The sequence below is a fragment of the Erithacus rubecula genome (genome assembly GCF_903797595.1).
Source record: "Erithacus rubecula genome assembly, chromosome: 8".
Taxonomy (NCBI): domain Eukaryota; kingdom Metazoa; phylum Chordata; class Aves; order Passeriformes; family Muscicapidae; genus Erithacus; species Erithacus rubecula.
Window position 1 is genome coordinate 27722263 of NC_136659.1, and position 20934 is coordinate 27743196.

The 20934-nt window shown below is 40.9% G+C and overlaps 1 protein-coding gene across 11 annotated transcripts in view; it reads left to right on the plus strand.

Moving 5' to 3' along the window:
• Window positions 1–20934, plus strand: part of KALRN (kalirin RhoGEF kinase) — a 457536-nt gene that overhangs the window by 232824 nt on the left and 203778 nt on the right. For all 11 annotated transcript variants that reach the window (XM_079310809.1, XM_079310810.1, XM_079310805.1 and 8 more), the window contains exon 10: window positions 14315–14437. In XM_079310809.1, the coding sequence (XP_079166935.1) occupies window positions 14315–14437 (123 nt within the window). The remainder of the gene's footprint in view (window positions 1–14314; window positions 14438–20934) is intronic.

The window sequence follows — 20934 nt, forward strand, 5'->3', positions numbered from 1 at the left end:
ATCCAAGTCAGGAGCCTAATGCAGAGTTTCCTTTTATAGTCAGTGGAGAGACTCTGGCATCTCCAGAGAATGACTCTCATTGTACCCTGGACACTTCCCTCTCTTTGTCCAGACTGTCAGGGAAATAATGATAATGTAGGTTCTTCAAACAAGACCTTCAGTACACTTCCTAATGTTGGGTAAGATTTTTTAAGATGTAGGAGCCCAAATCCTGTGTGATGCCATTCTGCTGGGCATTCAGTGTCTTCATGATCCCAGATTTCCTTTCCAGCATTCTGCAGGGAAGTCAGTCCTCAGCAAACTGCTAAAATTTGATGTTATGCTTAAACAGAATTTGTAGTCATTATGTATCATGTCCTCATTGTCTATTTCTGTCCCAGGATTGTTTGCATGTCAGCATTCCTGAAAATATCATGTGTAGTTGATTGTTTCTGAAAGGCATCGTTGGCTCTTAGTGTCATGGCAAAGGACAAGAGAGAATTAAGCTTGTCTGTTACTGATTAACCCTGCAAAAATAGAAGGGTTGCAGTGGTGAAGAAAGAGAAATAAAATAGAGTTTTCTCCAGCTATATATATGTATTTTGAAAGCAATTGGTAGAAGGAGTCATTGTCATAAGGACATGGAGAAAAATAAGGTCTTGGAGCAGATGTGGACTGGAATGCCAGAAAACTTTCTGCCCTGTAACTTTAAGAAGTAACAATAATAGTAGTGCTTCTCGCTTATTAAGGTTTCTTTCATTTCAGGATTATGGGTTTTTTAAAAGGTTGATGTTGAGCAACCTGCCAAAGGTCACTTCAGCTTCATGACTAGATCTTCTCATGTCAGGATATCTGACTCACAAATCCTTGCTCTAAACCAACAAAGTCATTGCCACTCCAGTTTTACTCCTTATGGAAAGATCTTATAGGATTTATTGGGACTATCTAAAAATGAAATAAGGGTATGTTATGCTAAGAAATAAATATGCTATTTTAGGCACTGGTTTAGGAGTCCAAAATAGTTATTCTTTTCTAGTCCATTAGTTTCCCTTGATCTTTCCTTTCATTTATCTCCTCATATGGCCTCCCAGATTTTTCATGGTCCTGCCTGTCACTCAGAGTGATCATTCATATTGCTTATGGCTGATGGCCAGCAAAAGGTGTTTTCATTGATGTGAGAAAAAACCTTTCCAGACAACAAAGAGCATAATGAAAGCTACTTCCTAATGTATAACTAGAACACTTTTCCCCGTGTTTTCCTCTATGAAGCAGCTGCTCAGCCAGCTGTTTACTTTCCCCCTCTGTAATGAATTGCAGCCATGGTTTGAGATTATTATGGCTTGCTGGGTAGCAAGAACCAACTCAGGCTGATCTGCTCTGGCACCATGACCTGTCTCTGCCCACTGCTCCTCTCCATGCCAGTCATTCCCTTTAGTCTCACAGCTCTGCCTTTCTCCATGCACAAACTCCTTTCCCTGGCTGTGCTCTGCAGCAGCTCCTTGCTCTGTCAGCATCCTCTGTCGCTGTGCCTGGATCTGGGACTGCCTTAGCAAACCAACCTGACTGAAGAGTTCTGGTATTTCTTTCCATTGAAGGGAGGTTGTGCACTATTTTGAACTAAATGCAGAGTTTTAGCTCACAGGAGACTTTCAGGCAACTTCTTTTGTTTCATATTCCTCACAGGGAAGTCTTACACAAAGCTTCTTGCTTGTTTTTAGAAGCTGTAACCTGGGTTGTAGTTCTGGAAGCTATTGCCTAGGCTGGGGTAACCCTTCAGGCACTTTTAGACAGAGCTGCTTGGCTCCAACTCCTGTATACTTTTACAGCCATAAACTTCTTTTATGTTACGCTATGGTTCCTTTTAACAGAAATCTCTTTTGAATGTGAAAATATGCGAACCAAACACATTTCAGGTCTATCCATTGGTCTTTCACCTTTCCACTCCCTTTATTTTGAAAGCTCTTGACTTCATTTTTTTTCCTGCCTTTTGGATTTTTGTGATGGAAAGTGTATTGAGGGATGGAGAAAATTACTTTCATTTTTGGCTTCAGCAACATATAAAACATTCTGACCTTCAGATGGTTCCCTTTCCAAATGAGGAGGGAAGGTTGTGAGGGGGGAGGGAAGCCACAAAATGAAACTTTCTTTGTATTGTTATTTTTCGTGTTCCTCTAACAAAAAGGAACATTAAACAATCAAAATATATTTTGGATATGGTTCCTGCTTGCTTACTTCTCCAGGTTTTCAAAGTCCACAAGGTGTTAGGGAACAACAAAAGAAAGAAGTTCAGGATGAGGGGATGGTGTAGCCCTGGAGCCATCAAAGTAAAAGAAAAACAAGAAAGAAAGTTTTTCACAGAAAATTTCATTTTGGGGAAAATTGGACTTTTCTTTAAATAGGTGCTTATAGGGAAAGTCCCCAAACACTTCTGCCCTTCATTCTGCTCATGAGTCTCACTCCTGGTATCATTTAAGTGTCTTCCCTTTTCTCTGAACAGCTCAAGGTTGTTCCTTGCTGAAAATAGTTTTCATAAGTCTGATTCTTCTTGCCCATATATTCTAGCTTATTTTTGCATTACTTGTCTGCCATGGGAGCCTGGGCAGTCCAAACAGCTTCTCACTGCCACTATCCATGGCCTTCTCTGATGCATCTGTAGGATCACTGGCCTTTGAGCCTTTGAAACCCTCACAGGATCCTTTTCTGCTGTGACATGTGAAAGAATCAGCAGGATATTGCACAAAGATGTAAACATTCCAGGCTTTTTGTTTCAGCCCTGCTGTGCTACAGGCAAAGCTTCTCACACACCACAGCAACTTGGCCCTTTCCCCAGTTACCTGCAGTACTGAGCTGAGACTTCTCTGCCATGGACACGTGTGTTGAGCACAGCTGGTTTGCCTGAACAGTGACTAACAGACAGCAAACACCAGCAGAAGAGGTGCTGCAGTGGCCTTAGAGCAGGAGAGAAGCTGTGTTGCAGGTTTGAACCCATTGTCAGGGGAGCACTGCCAGAAGGTCAGACATAGCCTTGTACTGCACTCCTTTCTCCCTGCACACATCCTGGCACATATAAACTTGGAAATGAACAGTTATACTATTATAGAAAAGTTCTGGATGATGAACAGCCACTTAAAACATTCATGGACTTTCTTTCATCCCTGTTCTCCTTCACTTCTACTCTCTTGCTTCTTCCCCACATGGTTTGCACTCTCATATTTGGCCTCTAGTTTCTAATCAGGTCAGAGCCCCAAGGAGAAAGGTTGTTTTCCTAGCTGTTGGCAGGATGCTCAGCCCCAAAGGGCTCTGTTCCTGGCAGGGATGTTTAGGACCACTGCAGTGCTGCACTTGCCATCTTGGTGAGTTTTTCTGTTACTGCCAAAAGACTGTACCAAGAGCTGTTTGACCCAGCTGGGATTTGGTCTGCTAGTAAACCTGTCTCTGCTCTGTGCTGTGATTGTAAGCCTTGTTAAACCTGGATGATTAAATCATCTGCTCCCCATAGTAACCCAGAGTAGGGCTTTATTCAATATCCTGTACTCAGTATCACTCAGCAGTTTCTTCTGTGGTGCAGAAGGCAACTCAAACACAGTGGGGACTGCCTCAGTGCTTGTCTAGGGCCCAGAGGATGGCTCTTGCATTAAAGATACTCTGCTGCAAAGCTCATGTTTGCTTTCTCAATCTATTCTAGTTGATAGGTACCTTTTAAGTTTCTGGTTTAAGAAAGTAATAGGTTTCAGTGGGTTGATACTATCAAAATGTACATTTTGTGATAGCAGTAATGGTACTGTTATCCTAGTCTGACATTCATCTTACAGAGAATTTCTTTCTTGTTTTACAAACTGAGGCTCTGAAAGGGATCATAAAGCAAATCAGTGTTGTAATTTTGAAGAACAGTTGAGATTTTTCTGAATCTTTATCCACTCTCTTTTGGTTTTGCTTTGTTTCACCTTTTAAACCACAGACCCATCTGTCACTGGCAGAGTTCAAGTCAATTGCTCTATTTATACTTTTGAGAATAATGAGCTTTTCTAAAGAGCTCATGTAGCTTCTCTTTTCCTTCCTGCATACCTGCTACACATTTCAAGGGGTCCTTCAACACTTTGGATACTCCTACCAAGAAAAAAAATTGAACCAAACAAGTGCAAGGAAAATACTTCACAAGCTATGAAAGGCCACAGTTTGAAATGCACAAATTTGTAATAGGACCAGAAAGCTTTTCCTCAAAAGCATGAATATTCACACTGTGCTGCTGCATTCACAAACATAAAAATCAGCTGTGATGATAGCTGTTGTTAGTAGCAACAACTTAGAGGTCAAGATTGCAGAAATCAAAGTCAGCTGAGTCCTGTGCATGTCTCCACTTACTATCAGGTCTGCAAATGCTGATTTTCTGTGGGTGTGGTGCTAGAGAAGCAAAACAGAGAGCTGCTAGAGGTAGGAGGAAACACAAGATGCTAAATAATTATTTGACAATTTAATAAAACCTCAAGTGCACATGATCACAGCAGAGTATGAGCATTGTTAAAGTAAAAGAGGCTTCTAATAATTAGGATATTGTTTTATCTATTGGTTCTAAAGAACTGTAGAGATCCACTATGTAAGTGCATATGAGGAAGAAAATGGGCCAGGCATTGAGCATGCTCAGGTGTTTCTCTTCCTGGGAACTGTTAAAGTGGTGGAAACAACCATAGAGGAAAATGAAATGGAGATTTGCTTGACAATAAATCAAGAGCTTTTCAGGTTGCCTTTGTTTCAATGCTTACTCTGCATGGGACAATGTTCTTCCCATCCTCTTAAGCTGTGAGAGACCTGGGACATTCTTTCAGAAAACTCTCATTATGTCCAAGCAAACAGCCAGATGGAAGGAGACAGACCTAGACCTAGAGCTGGCCACAGCCATGTCTGACCCAGCATGTGCATCTGTAAAAGTGATGTGAAAAGACAAATATGGGATAAGAAAGGGAGAGCTTGGAAAAATGTCTTAGTCTCAGAAGGAGCAAAATCACTGTTCTAACTGTTCTAACTAGTGCTATGGACAGCAACAACCAAAAGTAACTATATGCCCTAAGTAAGAAAATATTTTTGAATTTCTGAATATTGCCATTGGTCATAGTGTGACAGACTTGATTAATTGTACTGCTAATTCATTATCCTGCAGCTAAGTGCCAGGTATGATTACTGAGAGATGTAGAAAAGGCTCACAAATAGCAACCCAGCAGCATAACTGCAAAATAAATAATCTACCTGTCAGTCTGGAGAAGCTTCATGCAGAGCACAGCAGCATCTTTCTATGCTGATGCAGAGCACATTTTCTGTGTCTTGTGCAGAAGGAACATGCACAAATGTGGTTATTTATAGCTTCTCCACCTACACTCAGCTTTGAAATTTTGTCTAAAAGAAGTTCAGCATTTAAAAAATACAAGGATTTTAGTATGAAGAGATGTTTTTTTCTTTTCTGGATTTCCTTAAAAACAATAATCTTGGAACATTAGTAACAATCCAGGCATTAAGGAAGAAACATTAGTTCTTCATTTGTCTATTGTTCTCCTACTTGGAATGTTTTTAGAGAGGCGGTTGCCAAATTTTATGAAGTAAAATATTTAATCGAGAAAATGAAAGATAAGTGGGATACATTTGATGAATGTGAATTTTACCAAAGGAAAGCAATGTTAAGTTGAAAGAAGCTCCTTCTCAGGGTAAAAGCTGTGGTGTATATTCCCACTCCCCTTTGGGGAACTCACATCCCCAATGGGATTTATGGAAGAGCAGCTGGGGCTGTGTGACCTGGGCATTGCCCAGAGGAAGGGGACAAGCCTTGCTTTCCAAATGCCCAGCCTACACCCAGCCAGCTCTGCCAGAGCCCAGAACTGAACATGCTGTTTCCAAGAGAGACATAACTAATTCCTACATGTTGCTAATTACTAGAGCTAGGACCAGCTCTTTTCTTTACAAGAAGGTGGATGGGATACACATTGTATTCTCGCTCTTCTCCAAAATCCTGTCAGTTTCAAACCATCATGATACTTTTATAGATGTGAAGAACCTTAAGTACATAGTAGCCATCTTCAAGAAGCAGACGCAAGGTTATTTTTGCCAGATATGCCTGTGAATTGGTAAGGAGCTCAGGTGGAGCAGGTCTGTGGGAACAGTGTGTCCCTCACCATCACACCAGGGGAGCAGCAGTGCTGCCCATGGAGGGTGGCATATCTGGGATCAGATGTGTAACTTTGACTATTGTCCAGGTCAGCAGGTTTACAATAACATGAAAGTTCTTGGAGGTGAGTGGGGAATGGCAGAGAAATGCTGCAGCAAGACCCCATGAACTTCTGAGCCTCTGCTAGAAAAGCTGTGAGCAGTCTCATCGGTGTGCAGTCCATTGCTGTGGGAGATATTTAGATGTCTTCACTTAGTCATCCTGTTAAGTCTGCAGCCCTTTCATAACCAGTTTGCATATTTTTGCAACAGAAACTTCTAAGAAGGGGGTTGCTGGGGGAGTTGTTATTCTGTAGTGTTTTCCACTGCAGAAGCTGTTGATGAACAAGGATCCTGCTGCAGGGACTGTCTTCTCTGGATAAACTCCTACAGAGCTGTTTCCAGATGGGCTTGTAGGATATCTGTGGGTGCTAGAAGCAGTGAGAAGTGTGAACAAGACTATATAAATGTATTTTTGCATATCTAGGACTTTCCTGACACTCCTCTGGACCCACATGTCTCAGTAGTTGTATAGTTTACTCAGATGTGCTCAGCAGTGTCAGCTGCACTTTGTGAGGCTGCCCCACTGCAAAGAACAGAACACAGATGTTTTGTTTTGACAAACTAGGGGAGCTTTAAACTACAAAGGTTAGATTTTTGTTATTAAAATGAAAAATTGTGCAGAGGTGAAACTTTCACATTATGTCCAGGAAACTCATAAAAACACCTACAATCTGACTTCATAAAGACTTCTTTTTTTTCGTTGAATGTAGACAAGAAAATAAAGGATTTTTTTTTTTTAATGTTTTAATTGGCTCTGTATATAATTCTCTTTGTTAATTTAGTTGCAATATGCAGCAAAATACTGATGGGTCTGTAAGATTGTTTTTCCCTCTAAGGATAAATGGAACTGTATGTTTTCTTTTGAAAAGACCTCTTTAATTATGTCGTGCTATTTGGAATAGCTACAATTAGAGAGCAAAAGCAGGGAGTGATTAAAAACTCCTACTTAATAGCAGCTGTATTAGTTCTCTGGCTTTTGAAAGAGACTCAGACAGTTGAGTCCACACATACCACACAGAGGAGTTGTGGTGAAAAGGAAATGGTGGTCCAAAAATTTTAACTGATTTTAGGGAGCATTGTCTGTTGTAGTGTTTTAAGAGAGCTCTTTCTTGAGAAAGGATTGAAGAAGTATCAAAATTCATCCTTCTTGTCCAGTCTTCAGACTATGTTAATGAGTGTAGCTCTGTTCACTCAATTCCACCTTAAAACAAACAAATAAACATGCCCAAAAAAACCTCTGAAATCTCAGATTGCTTGTCTGGTGATAGTGGGCTACAGCATGCATTAAGACAGTTTGAAATAAGTAACTCTTATTATTTAGAGTCTGAGCTGAATTAAATACAGAAGAGCTTGGTAGGCTTGCTATATTAGTTTCTGAAGATGGATTAGACATTCCTGCATGTACAGATCAAACTATGGTATTTCAGGATTTATAGGCATATGCTCAGCAATTAGACATTTGTACCAGAGTGGTTTTGGAGCAGCTTACACCTGATTTTAAAGAACTGCCTTTCAACTGATTGCCTGTTCCCTTTTGTACAGCTGCCATCATGTTGATTATTATTTATAATGTTTCAGTATGTTCCTTTAGTGGAAAAGGTTCCTAGAATCCCCAATCAGATTTGGAACCACATATTCCTAGAAGCTGCAAAAACTTAAAGAGGAAGGCAGCTTTCTTTCCACTTTCTCTATCAGCCTTGCTTTTTTTGACTGGAAATGTGATTAATGTCAGTTTAGAAAAGTGAATGGAGGCAGGGAAGTTGAATCACTTGCTGAACTGCCATGCTGGGCATTGAACCAAATCACTCTAACTCCAATCTACTTTTTATATGAAATCCTTGTTGCTTTCTACTTATTTCTTGAAGCTCTTTCATGATTTGACATATTTGACCCAAGGCAATGAACAGAGCAAGGCCTTGTTCCCTCCTGTTCCTGCTAAGCAGCATCAGCAGGGCTGTACCTGCACACGGGGACTGCACTTACCTGCTTCAACCTGTGCACTAGAACCTGTGACCTACACCTGTGCACATGCTGCTACATGGAAAATAGAGCATGGTGCTGAGATGTGTGCCCAGAGGCTCAGATCCCTCTGGGTGCACAAATAGTTTCTGCCTCTTAGTTTGACAAACATGGTGTCTTTGATCCACAGTTGCTGAAGGCAGTTAAAACTTCTCTGTGGTTTTTGGTGGGAACAGGATCTGAGTTTTAGAGTCAGATATAGATGCCTTGAAAATAAAAATCATTTAGTGGGAGCCAAAGTTGATGCTTCTGGTTTAAACATGTGTGATCCCCACCTTTAAAAGGTTTTGTAACAATATTTTATTGTGCCCCCAACATAAATTTATAATGAAGAAAGAAGTGAAAAAGGGAGCTCAGTTTTAGAAGGAGGTAGAAACCACAGATGAGAATGACTGAGTTTTGTTTTGGGTTCCATTATAAACCATTAATAATAGCAGGAAAAGCCAGAGGATAAGTTCCTTTGTATTTCAGTATATTTTCTCAACTAGACCTTTATTTGACATTACCCTGCTGTGACAGGGCCGGGGTTAATCGGGAAAAGGAATCTATTTTCAGCAATGATTTGGAATACAAAAAGAAACTGATTTAAATCAGATTGTGTGTGCATTTTATTCATTACAAAGGATTAGTGTTTCTTAAGTCTCCTTGAGTTGTTGTATGTTGGGGGGATTTCTCATTTTGTTTTTCTTCTGACTCTCAGTGCTTGTTGTGTCTTCCCTGGTGCCGCTGCTGTCCCCAAGTTCTGCTGGAGGGCCTGGCAGCAGGCAGGGGTTGGGCTGGCCATGCCATCCTGCTCAAAACAGCCTTATCCACTAGATGGAATTCCAATGGAGAGAGGCTGACAATCCCACCCTGGCTTCTGCCTATACTCATAGTCAGTGGTCTCCCTGGCAAATGTGCAAAGTATCTCTTAAATGTGCTTTTGCCTCCCAAAAAAGGAATGATTTGTGAGTAACTTGAGAGCACATCTTTTCTAAACTGTGTTGTTCATAAATGCATATATGATGTGTAGCTTCTGGTTCTGCTAGAAGAAAATGAAGTATCAAGAGATTGTCTTGTGTTTGCAAAATTTGGTGCATCCAGTAAATATTACTAACTAGGCTTGTACAATTTTGAAGGGCTTTGACAGAAAATATTATTGTTGCTGTGCAGTGGAACAAAACATTTACAATAAGATTTGGATGATCTGAAACATGAACCTTTTAACTGCATTTCTTGATTACAAAAAGCAGGCTTGGCAAGAAAAAGCAAAGCTTCTGGAATAACAGTTTCAGACATGCAGGGCCTTGGAGCTATGGAGTATTCATAATAGCAGCTACAGAAAAAGAGAAGATAAGGTTTGATTATTGTGAATTTTCAAGTGCCATATGAATTCCTGTATCTCCCCAGAATTTAGTTAGCCCATAGTGTCTGTAGAGCAAACAAGAAAATGCTCATAGTGGCAGCTTGATACTGCCTGACTTCCTTTCTCTGCAAGGTTTTAGAGGCTTTATGCATGTGTTTAAAGTTAGGCAATGCTTATGCACCTATTTGAAATGGGGCCTCATTTACAGCTGAATAAATTAGGTGGAATTGCTCTGGAATTTATTACAGCTATGTTACCAAAGAGTTAAACTAACCCCTTTGAGTTATACCAGGTTTGTACTGTTTTGAGATCAAGATCTGACTCTTAACTGCTTGAAGTGTAACATGGTTTAATTTATTTTTGGTTTTCAGAATAACCTAGTTTTAAAAGTCACTATGACAACAAGAGTGGGTCTCAGGGTAACAAAGATTAATGATTCTGTTGGCCAAGGTAACTTCAGTGGTCACCTCAGTCAGGAGCAGTGGGACTGTTCCACATGGCTGGGTCAAATGCAGAAGTGGGGGTGCTCTGTCACTGCTGGTACCACTCTCTGCATCTTAATCACCAGCTCACACTTCTCATCTCTTCCTGTGGCACCAGGGCAGGGGTCAGTGACTGCAATGTCTGAGCAGCCCTGAGTTCAGGCTGCCTGGCAAAGCAGGAGTCACCCTCCCTGGAGGTATTTCAAAGACATGCAGAATCTTAGGGATCTGGTTTAGTGGTGGCTTGGCAATGCTGGGTTGGAGTCAACAATCTTCAAGTTCTGTCCTGACTTTAATGATTCTTACCCATGTCATCCTCATTTCATCTTTTTTCATTTCTGCTAAAAGAAATACAGTTTAAAAGATGTGAAAATACAGAAGTTTTTCAGCTAACTTCAAGAGCAGATATAGTTCCTGAAAGTAATGGATTTACTACTCCTTTGACATTTTGTGTTCATATTAAATGTGTGCAGGTCATGAGGATTTGATGGGAAAGAATTGATTCCCAAGGAGATTTTGATTTAAATTGGATAAAGTTATGAAATGTTTCTTAGTTTTCACATTTCCTGATTAGAAAAGATATCTACAGAAAGAGACTTCATTTTCAAAGTGCTTCTTGAAATGTCTGCTTTCCCTTTTAAAATAGAGCACCATTGCTTTTTTTATTATTTAAAAATTAAATTAACTTTTTTTTTAAAGTTTTTAAAAGACTTGACCTTAACTGCACTAATGCAATCATCTTGCCCTATTCCCATCATACAAATTAGCCTAGAGGAAGAGTAATTATCCCAGAACTTTGCTAAAGTATTGCCTGATTGCTTCATCAACCTTTTCCCTCTCAAACTACTCTTCCATCTCTTTCTTGCCATATTTTCTTGTGGTATCCCATACAAAATTTCAGCATTCCCTGCCAGTGGACTCTCAAGTATGTTTTCCCCTGACCTTGCCTGGGCAGGATTTGTTTTGCCAGTTTAGTTGTGCCATAGGTCATAGAGTTCCCTTAGGCAGGAATTTGCTCCTCAGCAAAAAGGAGTGTGGAAGGGCCCTGGAAATGACTCTCTTCAAATACCTCCTTCCCAATACTCTGGTCAGATGAAACCTGTCTGAATTGCCACTATTATTATTTCAACAGTTAGATCATTCTGCTGGGACAGTTATGGTTATTCTTCCTCCAGGTAGCATTTTGGATCTTGTGGTTATCCAGCCATATAATGACTGTAATAGCTGGCACAGTCAGCCTGCTGTAGCTGTTCTGAGTTTTATTTAGTTTCTCAGTGGCCTGAGTTTCCTGCTTGTTTTGTTAGGTGTGTAATTGTGCCCTTGAGGAGATAAGGAGACAGGACATGCACATCATAATAGAAAATAGTGTTTCTATCAATGTTGATCTTAAACTAGTGAAATAAAAAAAATTTAAAAGAGATATTGATATATTATAGATACCTCAGTGAACAGAAACAGCTTTTAAAATAACAGAACAATTCTTTTAATTCCAAAGAACTGAGTTACAGTACTTTTCTAGGTAGAATAAAATACAACTTGACAATAAAACACAATTAGGACATTTGAAGATTTAGTTTGGAAAACACTCTTAACTTCACTTTTAATGGCTTCTTCAAGCTACTTAAGTTTTTAAGGCATAACTAAATTATTTCAACTAGGTGACTGTAACTTCAATGTCTACCTGTATCTCAGGATGTTAATTTTTGGCAGTAGAGTAAGTTGCACAGTCTGTGCTCTCAATTAAAAGGTTAAACGTGTATCTTGAATTATTATACAGTTATTCTAGTTCTAAAGACATTTCCTTTCTTCAGGGTAGGGGAGAATTTCTCCAAATATGCTGGTGATTTCAGGTTTGGCTGGGACCTTTCAGAGCTCTTCCTGCATTTGCCACAGACAGACTGCTTAATATTTCTCACTGTTTGCACAGCAGATTAAGTGCTTTGTGTCCACACGGATTTATGTCCTTGCTGTTGCTTTATTCACTCAGTTGTTCCATATCTCAGCTTTTTAAAGTGCCAACATTCTGTGTCTTTTATGATGGAAACAAAAATGTGATATTTCTCTGTGTTTGCAGATGATTGGGAGTTTATTAGATCCAAGTGCTTTATATATGGAAAAACATTATCTTTATGAGAATCTTAGTAAATGCTGAGGATTCTTTTGTTAATTAGGCCTGTCAGGTTATCAGAGCCTCATACTGAAACTTATCTTTTGCCAATTTCCTGGGACAACTCAGGAATTCATTTAGACTTTTTATACAATATATAATGTATATACGTAATGTTTTTATTTCCCCCTCTTCTATGCAAAATGAAATTATAGAATTTATGTGTTTCACAGAATAGTTGTGAAAACAAATTCATTGATGACTGAAGTGGTCATATATGTTAACATGGGTTTCCAAAAACAAAAAATGCTGTTCAGCAAGTTATTCTCTGATGACTACTTCAATGCTATAAACATGAAAAAGTTATTGGAATAGTTTTCTGTAGAGTTATAGTAAGTAAGTGGCTATCAATTATTAATAAATAAAATGCACACACTGCAAACTAATTTAATATGAAACATTGTTTAAAGTAAAGCCATTTGCCATTTAAAAAAGAATGTAAGATGAGATTTGTTCCAAACTTGAATTTGGCTCTGCTTCCATTTTTAATAGACACATTTAAAACTCCTGACAAGAGGAAAGAGATTGTTAATGGGGTTATTTGCAGACTGTTAACAACACAAATGCTGGGAGAATGGCCCCCAGTAATTGTCATTACAAGTCATATAGTCATTCCTAGTCAAAAACATGTTGCAGAAAAGCTCTTAGCAGACCAGTTGGCACATGGCTGTCAAGCAGTTTGAAGAAATGTATCTGGGATTTTCTACCCAGAGCAAATGGGACACAAGCTGGTCAAAGAAAGGGAAGCAGGAAGTGATGGCTGAACTGCCAACACATCTGGTCCTGCTTCCTCACCCTTCAGTGTCACTTGTGTCAAATATATGTTGTCCCTGCAGGACATAAGTATGTTGGTACCCCTTTTTGTGAAATTACTTGTACTCTGTGGATGAAAAATGTGTTGTAAACACAATGTTTTAATTTAAAAAGTGCTTTTCTTTGTAAAGAAATAGGATTGGAACATAAGTATATGCGTATAAAGCTTTGTTTGTACTTAGGACTTCCTATAAAAATATGCCTGGGATCTACATTACAAAAAAAAGCTTAGAGCTCAAGTGGTTTAGATTCTGTACAACCAAGTCACTAAATGCCTGAAATAATAGATAGATAGATAGATAGATAGATAGATAGATAGATAGATAGATAGATAGATAGATAGATAGATAGATAGATAATCCCATCTTCCATTTCTCCAGTGGTAGATTTTTGGGTTTAATCAATAATATCTGTGGTGTTGTCACTATACTGGATCTGCCTGCAGTGTCTTGTCCCTTCAGAGTGACAGAAGCTCCAGCTGCTGTATCCCAGTCCATTGGCCTCAGCCAGTGGAGGATCCAGAGCTTGCTGGGAGTGCAGGGCTCCTTGCTGAAGGAAGCCCCACCTGTCACGGAAATACCAGTGCTCAAGTAACATGTATTCCCTTAGCTTCAGATAACATACTTTTAAAAGAGAATAATCTGTAACTCTCAGAGTATCAGGTTTGTCATCATACTTTTCCATAAGGATCAGTTACATTTGGAACTCAATAAAAGAACCTGGCAGAATTTGAGGGTTCACTTTGTCAATATTTTCTGGTCTGCAGTGAAGGTTTCTTAACATTTTCATTCCAATAACTCTGATAATGCCTTCTCCCCAGATAAAATAGATTTTAATTCATCCATCCACCATGCTTTTGGCCTACCTCTCACACTGAGATCTGAAATCAGCTGTTGCTGTTTTGCAGTTTACACAAGCTCAGAGGAGGAAGGTACTTCCTGTAAAAGATTCCAGATTTCTGATTCTCTTTCTCCAAAAGTCATCTATGTGAAAGTAAATATTTAATATCTGCCAGGCTCCAATAACTAAGCTACACGTCAAAATAAATTGAATAGCAAAAATTCAATAAACCTAATTTAGCAGTAGCATCCTTGAGCATTTATCTTCTTTCCAGTTAGGATGGATTTTGACAGAGCTGCTTGTGCTCAGCCATAGCAAGCACAGGGCATTCCTCTGCAGCTGTTCCCTCCTCACCCTCACAGGTTTCCTATGCTGCTGAGACAGGAGGGGTAACTGAATGTTCTTCTTTTCTGGCAGGTACTGGACTGGATTGAAAATCATGGGGAAGCCTTTCTGAGCAAACACACAGGAGTGGGGAAGTCTCTACACAGAGCACGTGCACTGCAAAAAAGACATGATGATTTTGAAGAGGTAGCACAGGTAAGAGTGTGAACCAGAGACTGCTGGCTTGATTTTTGTTATTCGTTTTGCATATTCAGAAAAAGCTATCACTGTTTTGGGTCATGCTGCTGTCTTCAATCATTTGGAGCTGCTCAGGATCCTGTCTCTGAAGTCTGGAAGTCAGCATGCACACTGCACAGCAGGGTAGTGGCAGGACTTACAATCAGAAAATCACCACACTGGGTTGATGAAAGGGCTCAAAGCCCATAAAAAATTACAAGCAGCTTATGGGAAAGTAGCACTTTCTGTTGGGACATAGAGGAGAAAGATTATGAGTGAGAGCAATGGAAAAATCAATCATAACTCCAACAGTGGAGACTGAGGGCCTGGAGCAAAAGGTGGAAAGCAGCAGTCAAGAAGCAGGGGGAACACCAGAGTTTGCAGGCAAAAAACCCTGAAGACATTTCTCACCTCCCTGTTAGGCCTCCTTCTCTTCCACCTCTTTCTGTGGATAAATTCAGACACATTTCCTTTCACTTCACAAGGCCAAATTCAGTGCAAATAAATCTTCTCCACTAGGTGACCACATGAATTCAGGTAAAAGTGGGTGTTTCAAAGGAGGATGCAGAGGAAAGGAAAAAGGTGTCATTTATGAGGTTATAGAACCTCTTGGGTTCTTCTGAATCTGATTCCTTTACAAGTGATGGGTAGAATCACTGAGTGTCTCATTGCTCTGCCTGGACTGTTGTGAACATGAAGTTTATGGTGCTTCCTAATTACAAATAATTGACACAGGTTGAACCTAGTTCCTTCTCAACAGCTTTGACAAGAACACTTTGCTCTGGTGCATTCACATGAGAATATCATTGCTAATTTATGAGGCCTGTCTGCAGTGTGACACTGGAATGTGGTGCTGGCAAATGGGACATGCAGTGAGGGGAAGTGAAAGGAGTCTCAGGCTTTATCTGAGGTCAAGGGCTTGGGAATACAATACTCTTTGCTTTGGACAGAGTAAAGTGGGGGTAAGAGGAGAGTCCATAAATTTATTACACCTGGAATTCTCTTGCAAAAGCTTCTAGTGGGATTGATTTTATAGCTGGGGAATAAATCTCTACTTTGATTACAACCAATTTTTATTCTTTCTCACTCCCCTCTTGATGCTTAAAAATTTACAGTTAGTTGGAAATTAACTCTAAGTTTAAATATTTGTTATTTTTCTCAGGCCAGCAAACATCTTTGCCACAGCTAGGGTGGATAACTGGCAGGGCTTTTTCTCAATATAACCATGTAATAAAGCAGATATGACACCATCCTAAAGAACTGTTGAGTTTGCCCATTCCCCTCATCAGAATGTTAATTACTAGCTTTAATGATGATTAAAATGGTTATTTTGTTTTTCTTAAAAACAAACAAACAAAAACCAATATAAAAAGTGTTCTCCTGACACACCTGGTGAGCTTGACAATATAAGCAATAGTATTTTCTATTAGCAGTTCTCTGATAAAAAATGCTTACCCTGCCATTTAGTATAAATTTCTTCTCAAAAATCCACTTTCTTTGGCTCTGATATATTTGTTCTTATCTCTTGCTGTTTCAGGAGGGCATTTGCAAAGGTCAGACTAGAAGCAATTTTCAGGAGTCTTCTTGACATTTTTAACAGGGGGCAAAACATTCCTAGTCTTGCCTTACTGCGTGCAAACCAGAGTTTTGTGTCTGGCATAGCTGTGCTGGGAAATGCTCTGATTGACTGACCTGCCACAGCACTAGACTGAGAGGTGGAACATGCTCCCTCTATGTCTGATTAGAAACTGCAGATTGATAAATCTGGATGTAATGATTCAATCAGGCATGGCCCAAATAGATCACATTCCTGCATACAGCTGTGCTTAGAAAATGTCATTCTACAGCACTGTGTCATGGGCAATAGGGAATGTAATTTGGGGTCTCTTTCTCTCATAACTGCTGCTTAGACAAAGCTCTGGCAATTTTTCTGACTGTGTTTATACTACATGGAAGACACAGATGGCAAATGTTTGAATTTGGATTAAAAAGCCTGAGCTCCTGGGAGGGAGGCTGTGATCTTGTCCATACCTGCAACTGTTTCTCGGTCAGTGCTGGTGCTGTTTGCAGGCAGCCCCTGTGCAAGTGCCAGCCTGGCTCAGCACAGTGCCTGCTGATTTTGGAGCCAGGTATTATCAAGACATCACCAAAGCAATAACACTCTGGATATAGCTACAGTGATCCAATGATGGCCTCTCTGCTTGGCTGGAATTATTTTTTGCAAATCAGATAACTGTAGTCCAGCCAGTTAGTGTTGTAAATCAAAAGATAATTTCATTTTAGGCTGTCTAACTTTTCCTTATTCAGGACTGTTATCCTGAAAACAGCATACTTTCCAGTTGGAAAAGTCTCCCAACACTTCAGCACTGTCTAGCTGAACTGCACATGTTGGAAGGGCTTCTCCTGTTGAGGAGAGGGTCACAGATCATTTTCCTCTCTTCTGGCCTTCCCAGCAATCAAAAGTTAATCAAAATCTGTGCTCACAGAGCACCGCTGCCTTTCTGTGCTGCAGAATTTGGAAAACGTCTATGGAAGCTGCTCTAATAATCCCTGGTTTCCGCTGCCGCAGGCCTGAGCGGTTTCGTGAATGTGTGAACCGAGCATTTCTGCCTTTGTGCCTTTAGAGCTGTTCCCTCAGAGGTGCGTTAGGGTTGCCGCGGTTCGGTTTGTCCCGGGTTTGTCCCGGTTTGTCCCGGGTTTGTCCCGGTTTGTCCCGGTTTGTCCCGGTTTGTCCCGGCCGGGCACCAGCGCCGGTTTCCTCCTGCAGATGGCGCTCGCAGCGCGCCGAGAGCCCGAGCTGACAACAAACAGCCCGAGCGGCAAAGGAACAGCCCGAGCTGCAAAGGAACAGCCCGAGCGGCAAAGGAACAGCCCGAGCGGCCAAGGAACAGCCCGAGCGGCAAAGGAACAGCCCGAGCGGCAAAGGAACAGCCCGAGCGGCAAAGGAACAGCCCGAGCGGCAAAGGAACAGCCCGAGGGGCAAAGGAACAGCCCGAGCGGCCAAGAAACAGCCCGAGCGGCAAAGGAACAGCCCGAGCGGCCAAGAAACAGCCCGAACGGCAAAGGAACAGCCCGAGCGGCAAAGGAACAGCCCGAGGGGCAAAGGAACAGCCCGAGGGGCAAAGAAACAGCCCGAGCGGGAAACAAACAGCCCGAGGGGCAAAGGAACAGCCCGAGCTGCAAACAAACAGCCCGAGCTGACAACAAACAGCCCGAGCGGCAAAGGAACAGCCCGAGCTGCAAACAAACAGCCCGAGCGGCAAAGGAACAGCCCGAGCTGCAAACAAACAGCCCGAGCTGACAAGCAGCCCGCGCTTCTCACCCCCACTAACCAAACACTGTCTCGCACTGAAATAATGCAGAAGTGGAAGCTGTCTCCCTCCCCATCCCATGGTGTTCTGCCACCCCTGCCAAAACCCAAGCTTTTCAAGGTCACCCAGAAAAACAACCCCCCTAATATTTTATTGTTTTTAATGCGAAGCTGGGCAGTCCATGTTAAAGCCAAGGTGGTGCTTGTCCTCTGTGTTTATGGGATAAGCTGCTCTCAGATCTTTGAAGCAGCTCTCAAGGCTCTCGGGCCACATTAAGCTCACAGCTACGAATGGGTTTGTATTTAGTACCTGTATGTGTGTGTTTGCATGCAACAGTTGGTGTGTTTTTCATGGTTGTCCAAAGGGACTGATGTTTATAATAGCACAACAAAGCACATGTTCTGAACAGCTTTGGCTCAAAATGTGTGGGGTTGTCCCTTCTTATCAAACACAATAAGGTTGGCTTGAGGCTGAGTGTGACTGTCAGAGTTCATGGGGTTTGTCCAGTGCTGCTGCTCTTGGTTCAGGCCCTGTGTCTAAAACAGTTTTGATGCAGGTACAGGGCTGGATCCTCTATTCCTGACTCTGAAAGTTTTATGGGATTCATTTTGCCAAGGCATAAATGCAATTCAGTGGACTATCATTGCAAAGAAGAAGAACCAGACAAAATGTGAGAAAAATGTTGGATATTGCACTCTATCATTTGAGAAGCCATTTATTCCTCTTCTTGGGTGTCTGTGCTTGCCTTCCTTCAAGACAGCTTTGGAAGATGATGATTAAACACCTGGACACTGGCTTTGTACCATCAAAGTTAACCTTGGTTACATGCACAGTTCCTTTAAGATTCGGTTCTTCCTTTTATTTATCTCAGGGAGATAAATGTTTCTTCTGCAAGTGAAGGCTTTCAGCAGAGACCTTGGAAGCCAAAGGCCTGTATCAGCTCTAAGAAATCAAAGCTCAGGTGATGTTCTTCATCTAAGAAGCAATTTGTCCTCCAGTATTCCTTTCTAGACTATTCCCTCCCTCTGCTGCTCCTAAAATACTGGCAGTTCAGAGTTTTTGAAAAGCCCTTGCAGATAAAAAGAACTTTAGGTGCAAATATGTTGAAAAAATACAGTTATGTTGTTTGCCATGTTGAATATCCAGAGGATCCAGTAATTTTGCCGGTAAAAATAGTATTCTGTGACCTCTCAGTCCCATATAGGTTTACTTGAACTGCTTTGAAACTTAGTGTGGTAATGGAATAGTCAGGCCAAAGCTGAATTGCAAACAGCTACTTGTTTGGCCTTCAGGATAAAAACCTATTTCTTTCCCATACAAATTCCAGCTCTGTTGGATGTCGTTATTCTAAAGTTTGGCATGAAATTCAGTACTGATGTAAAACAGCTAGGAATAAATTAAGAGTCCATGTTGATAATGAGCACTTAGGAAGCATTGTCCTAGGGTGGGTTTATAAATCAGCATTTTGTTTTAGTTTTTACAATTTTGTGACCTACCTGGTTGTTGAAAGGAGTAGCTTGGTGGGCATGCTGAGTTTTTCTCTTTGGGTTGAGTGACTAAAATTCTATGTAGGATGAAATATTAAGCCAAGAAAGTGAGAAAGCAGACAATTAAACCTGGTAAGAAATATGTTTAAAGTTGGCAATAATAACTGTCCTTTCACTAATGCCAAATATTTTTTAAAATAACAAAAGCATGAGACAGGCAACAAAAAATCAGGCCTACTCTTATTTTCATCATCCTTTACATGGCCACTAGCAAATTCTGAAGCTATAATCTACATTTTCCTGTTCACCTCATTTATGCAAATGTATTCACTTCTACTCAAAGAGGAAAAAATGACCACTGGCAGCAGATTACACAGGCCTTTGTACCATGGTGCAGGAGCTCCAGAACTCTTTTTTCTCCTCCTGGCTGCATCTGGCAGTCACAGACAGCAGAGATCAGTGGAGCTGCCAGCACAGGGGCTGTCTGTGAAGGTTGTGTAGGGAATGCTGGATCCAAAATCTTCTAACCTAAGGGCTGGATAGTTCATCATGGGAGCCATGGTACAGCTCTGTGCATCAAGCCTAGAACCTCTGGGTGCCTGGGGACCTCTCTGCATTGCAAGAGCAGAGACACTAAAATGTTCTGCAGGGCCTGGGCCAGGAGCCAGAAGGGCTGGGGAGGGTTGGGCAGATTGCCTGGGGCAGATTGAGGCTCTGGGGACCCGACTGCCTGACCTAAGTCAGAAGCAGGGCATGTGGGATGTTTTCCCTGAGGAAATGGGAAGGAAGGACTCTCCAGAGCACATTCTGGGTATCAGTCCCATGGGGATTCTGGTACCAGCAGCCTGGCAAATCTTGTGGGAGCAATGGAATTGAATTGGTGGCCAGTGGTACTCCAGGATCTATTGGTGGTGGGGAATCTGTTTTTAGACAGGCTCTATAAATGGCACAGAGATTTTCCTGGCAGTGGTGTGAAGGGCTCTATCTATTATGCCATGTCTTTGAATTTGCATTTCAGTGTATCTCTCCTCCAGCTCAAGGTGATTTTCTTTCCTGTTTCTTCTCTTCCAAAATTACTTGACAGCTGGATCTTTTCACTAAACCTCCTGCAGCATGATTCACAATCTAAATGCTCCCTATAAAATCTCAACTCTTGGCATTTTTTTACAATTGCCAGGAGCTAGCTTCCTATCACTGGTTTATTTGGGTAGGTTTATTTTGTGTCTTTAAAATATGTTCTTTTAATTCCTTATAAATGCATAATGCTGTTCCCATGGCAGAAAGGGAGACAATGAAGCTGTTTAGGAAATATATATTTTTAATTCTGGAAGTTCTGGAAAACAGAATTTCTGTTGTGTGGTGAATTCTGAGAATTTTAACTAATTTTTTTTTTTTAAATCAGAAGACAGCCAATGTTTCTTAAAGAAGATAAATCCTGAAATTTGTTTCTTCAATGCCCAAAACTTATTAAAGAGAACACTGGAAAATTATAACACTGTGTTATATAAACCAAGTACTAAAAACATATTCAATATGGTACTGATGTATCAGCTGAATAAACCTAGAGCTGAAAAAAAAGGTATTAACCTCTGACAATTTCTGTGAAACATACCCACTTGAAAAGAACACTGCTCTTCTGACTGACCTGTCTGTATTGATGAAAACCATCATCATCTAA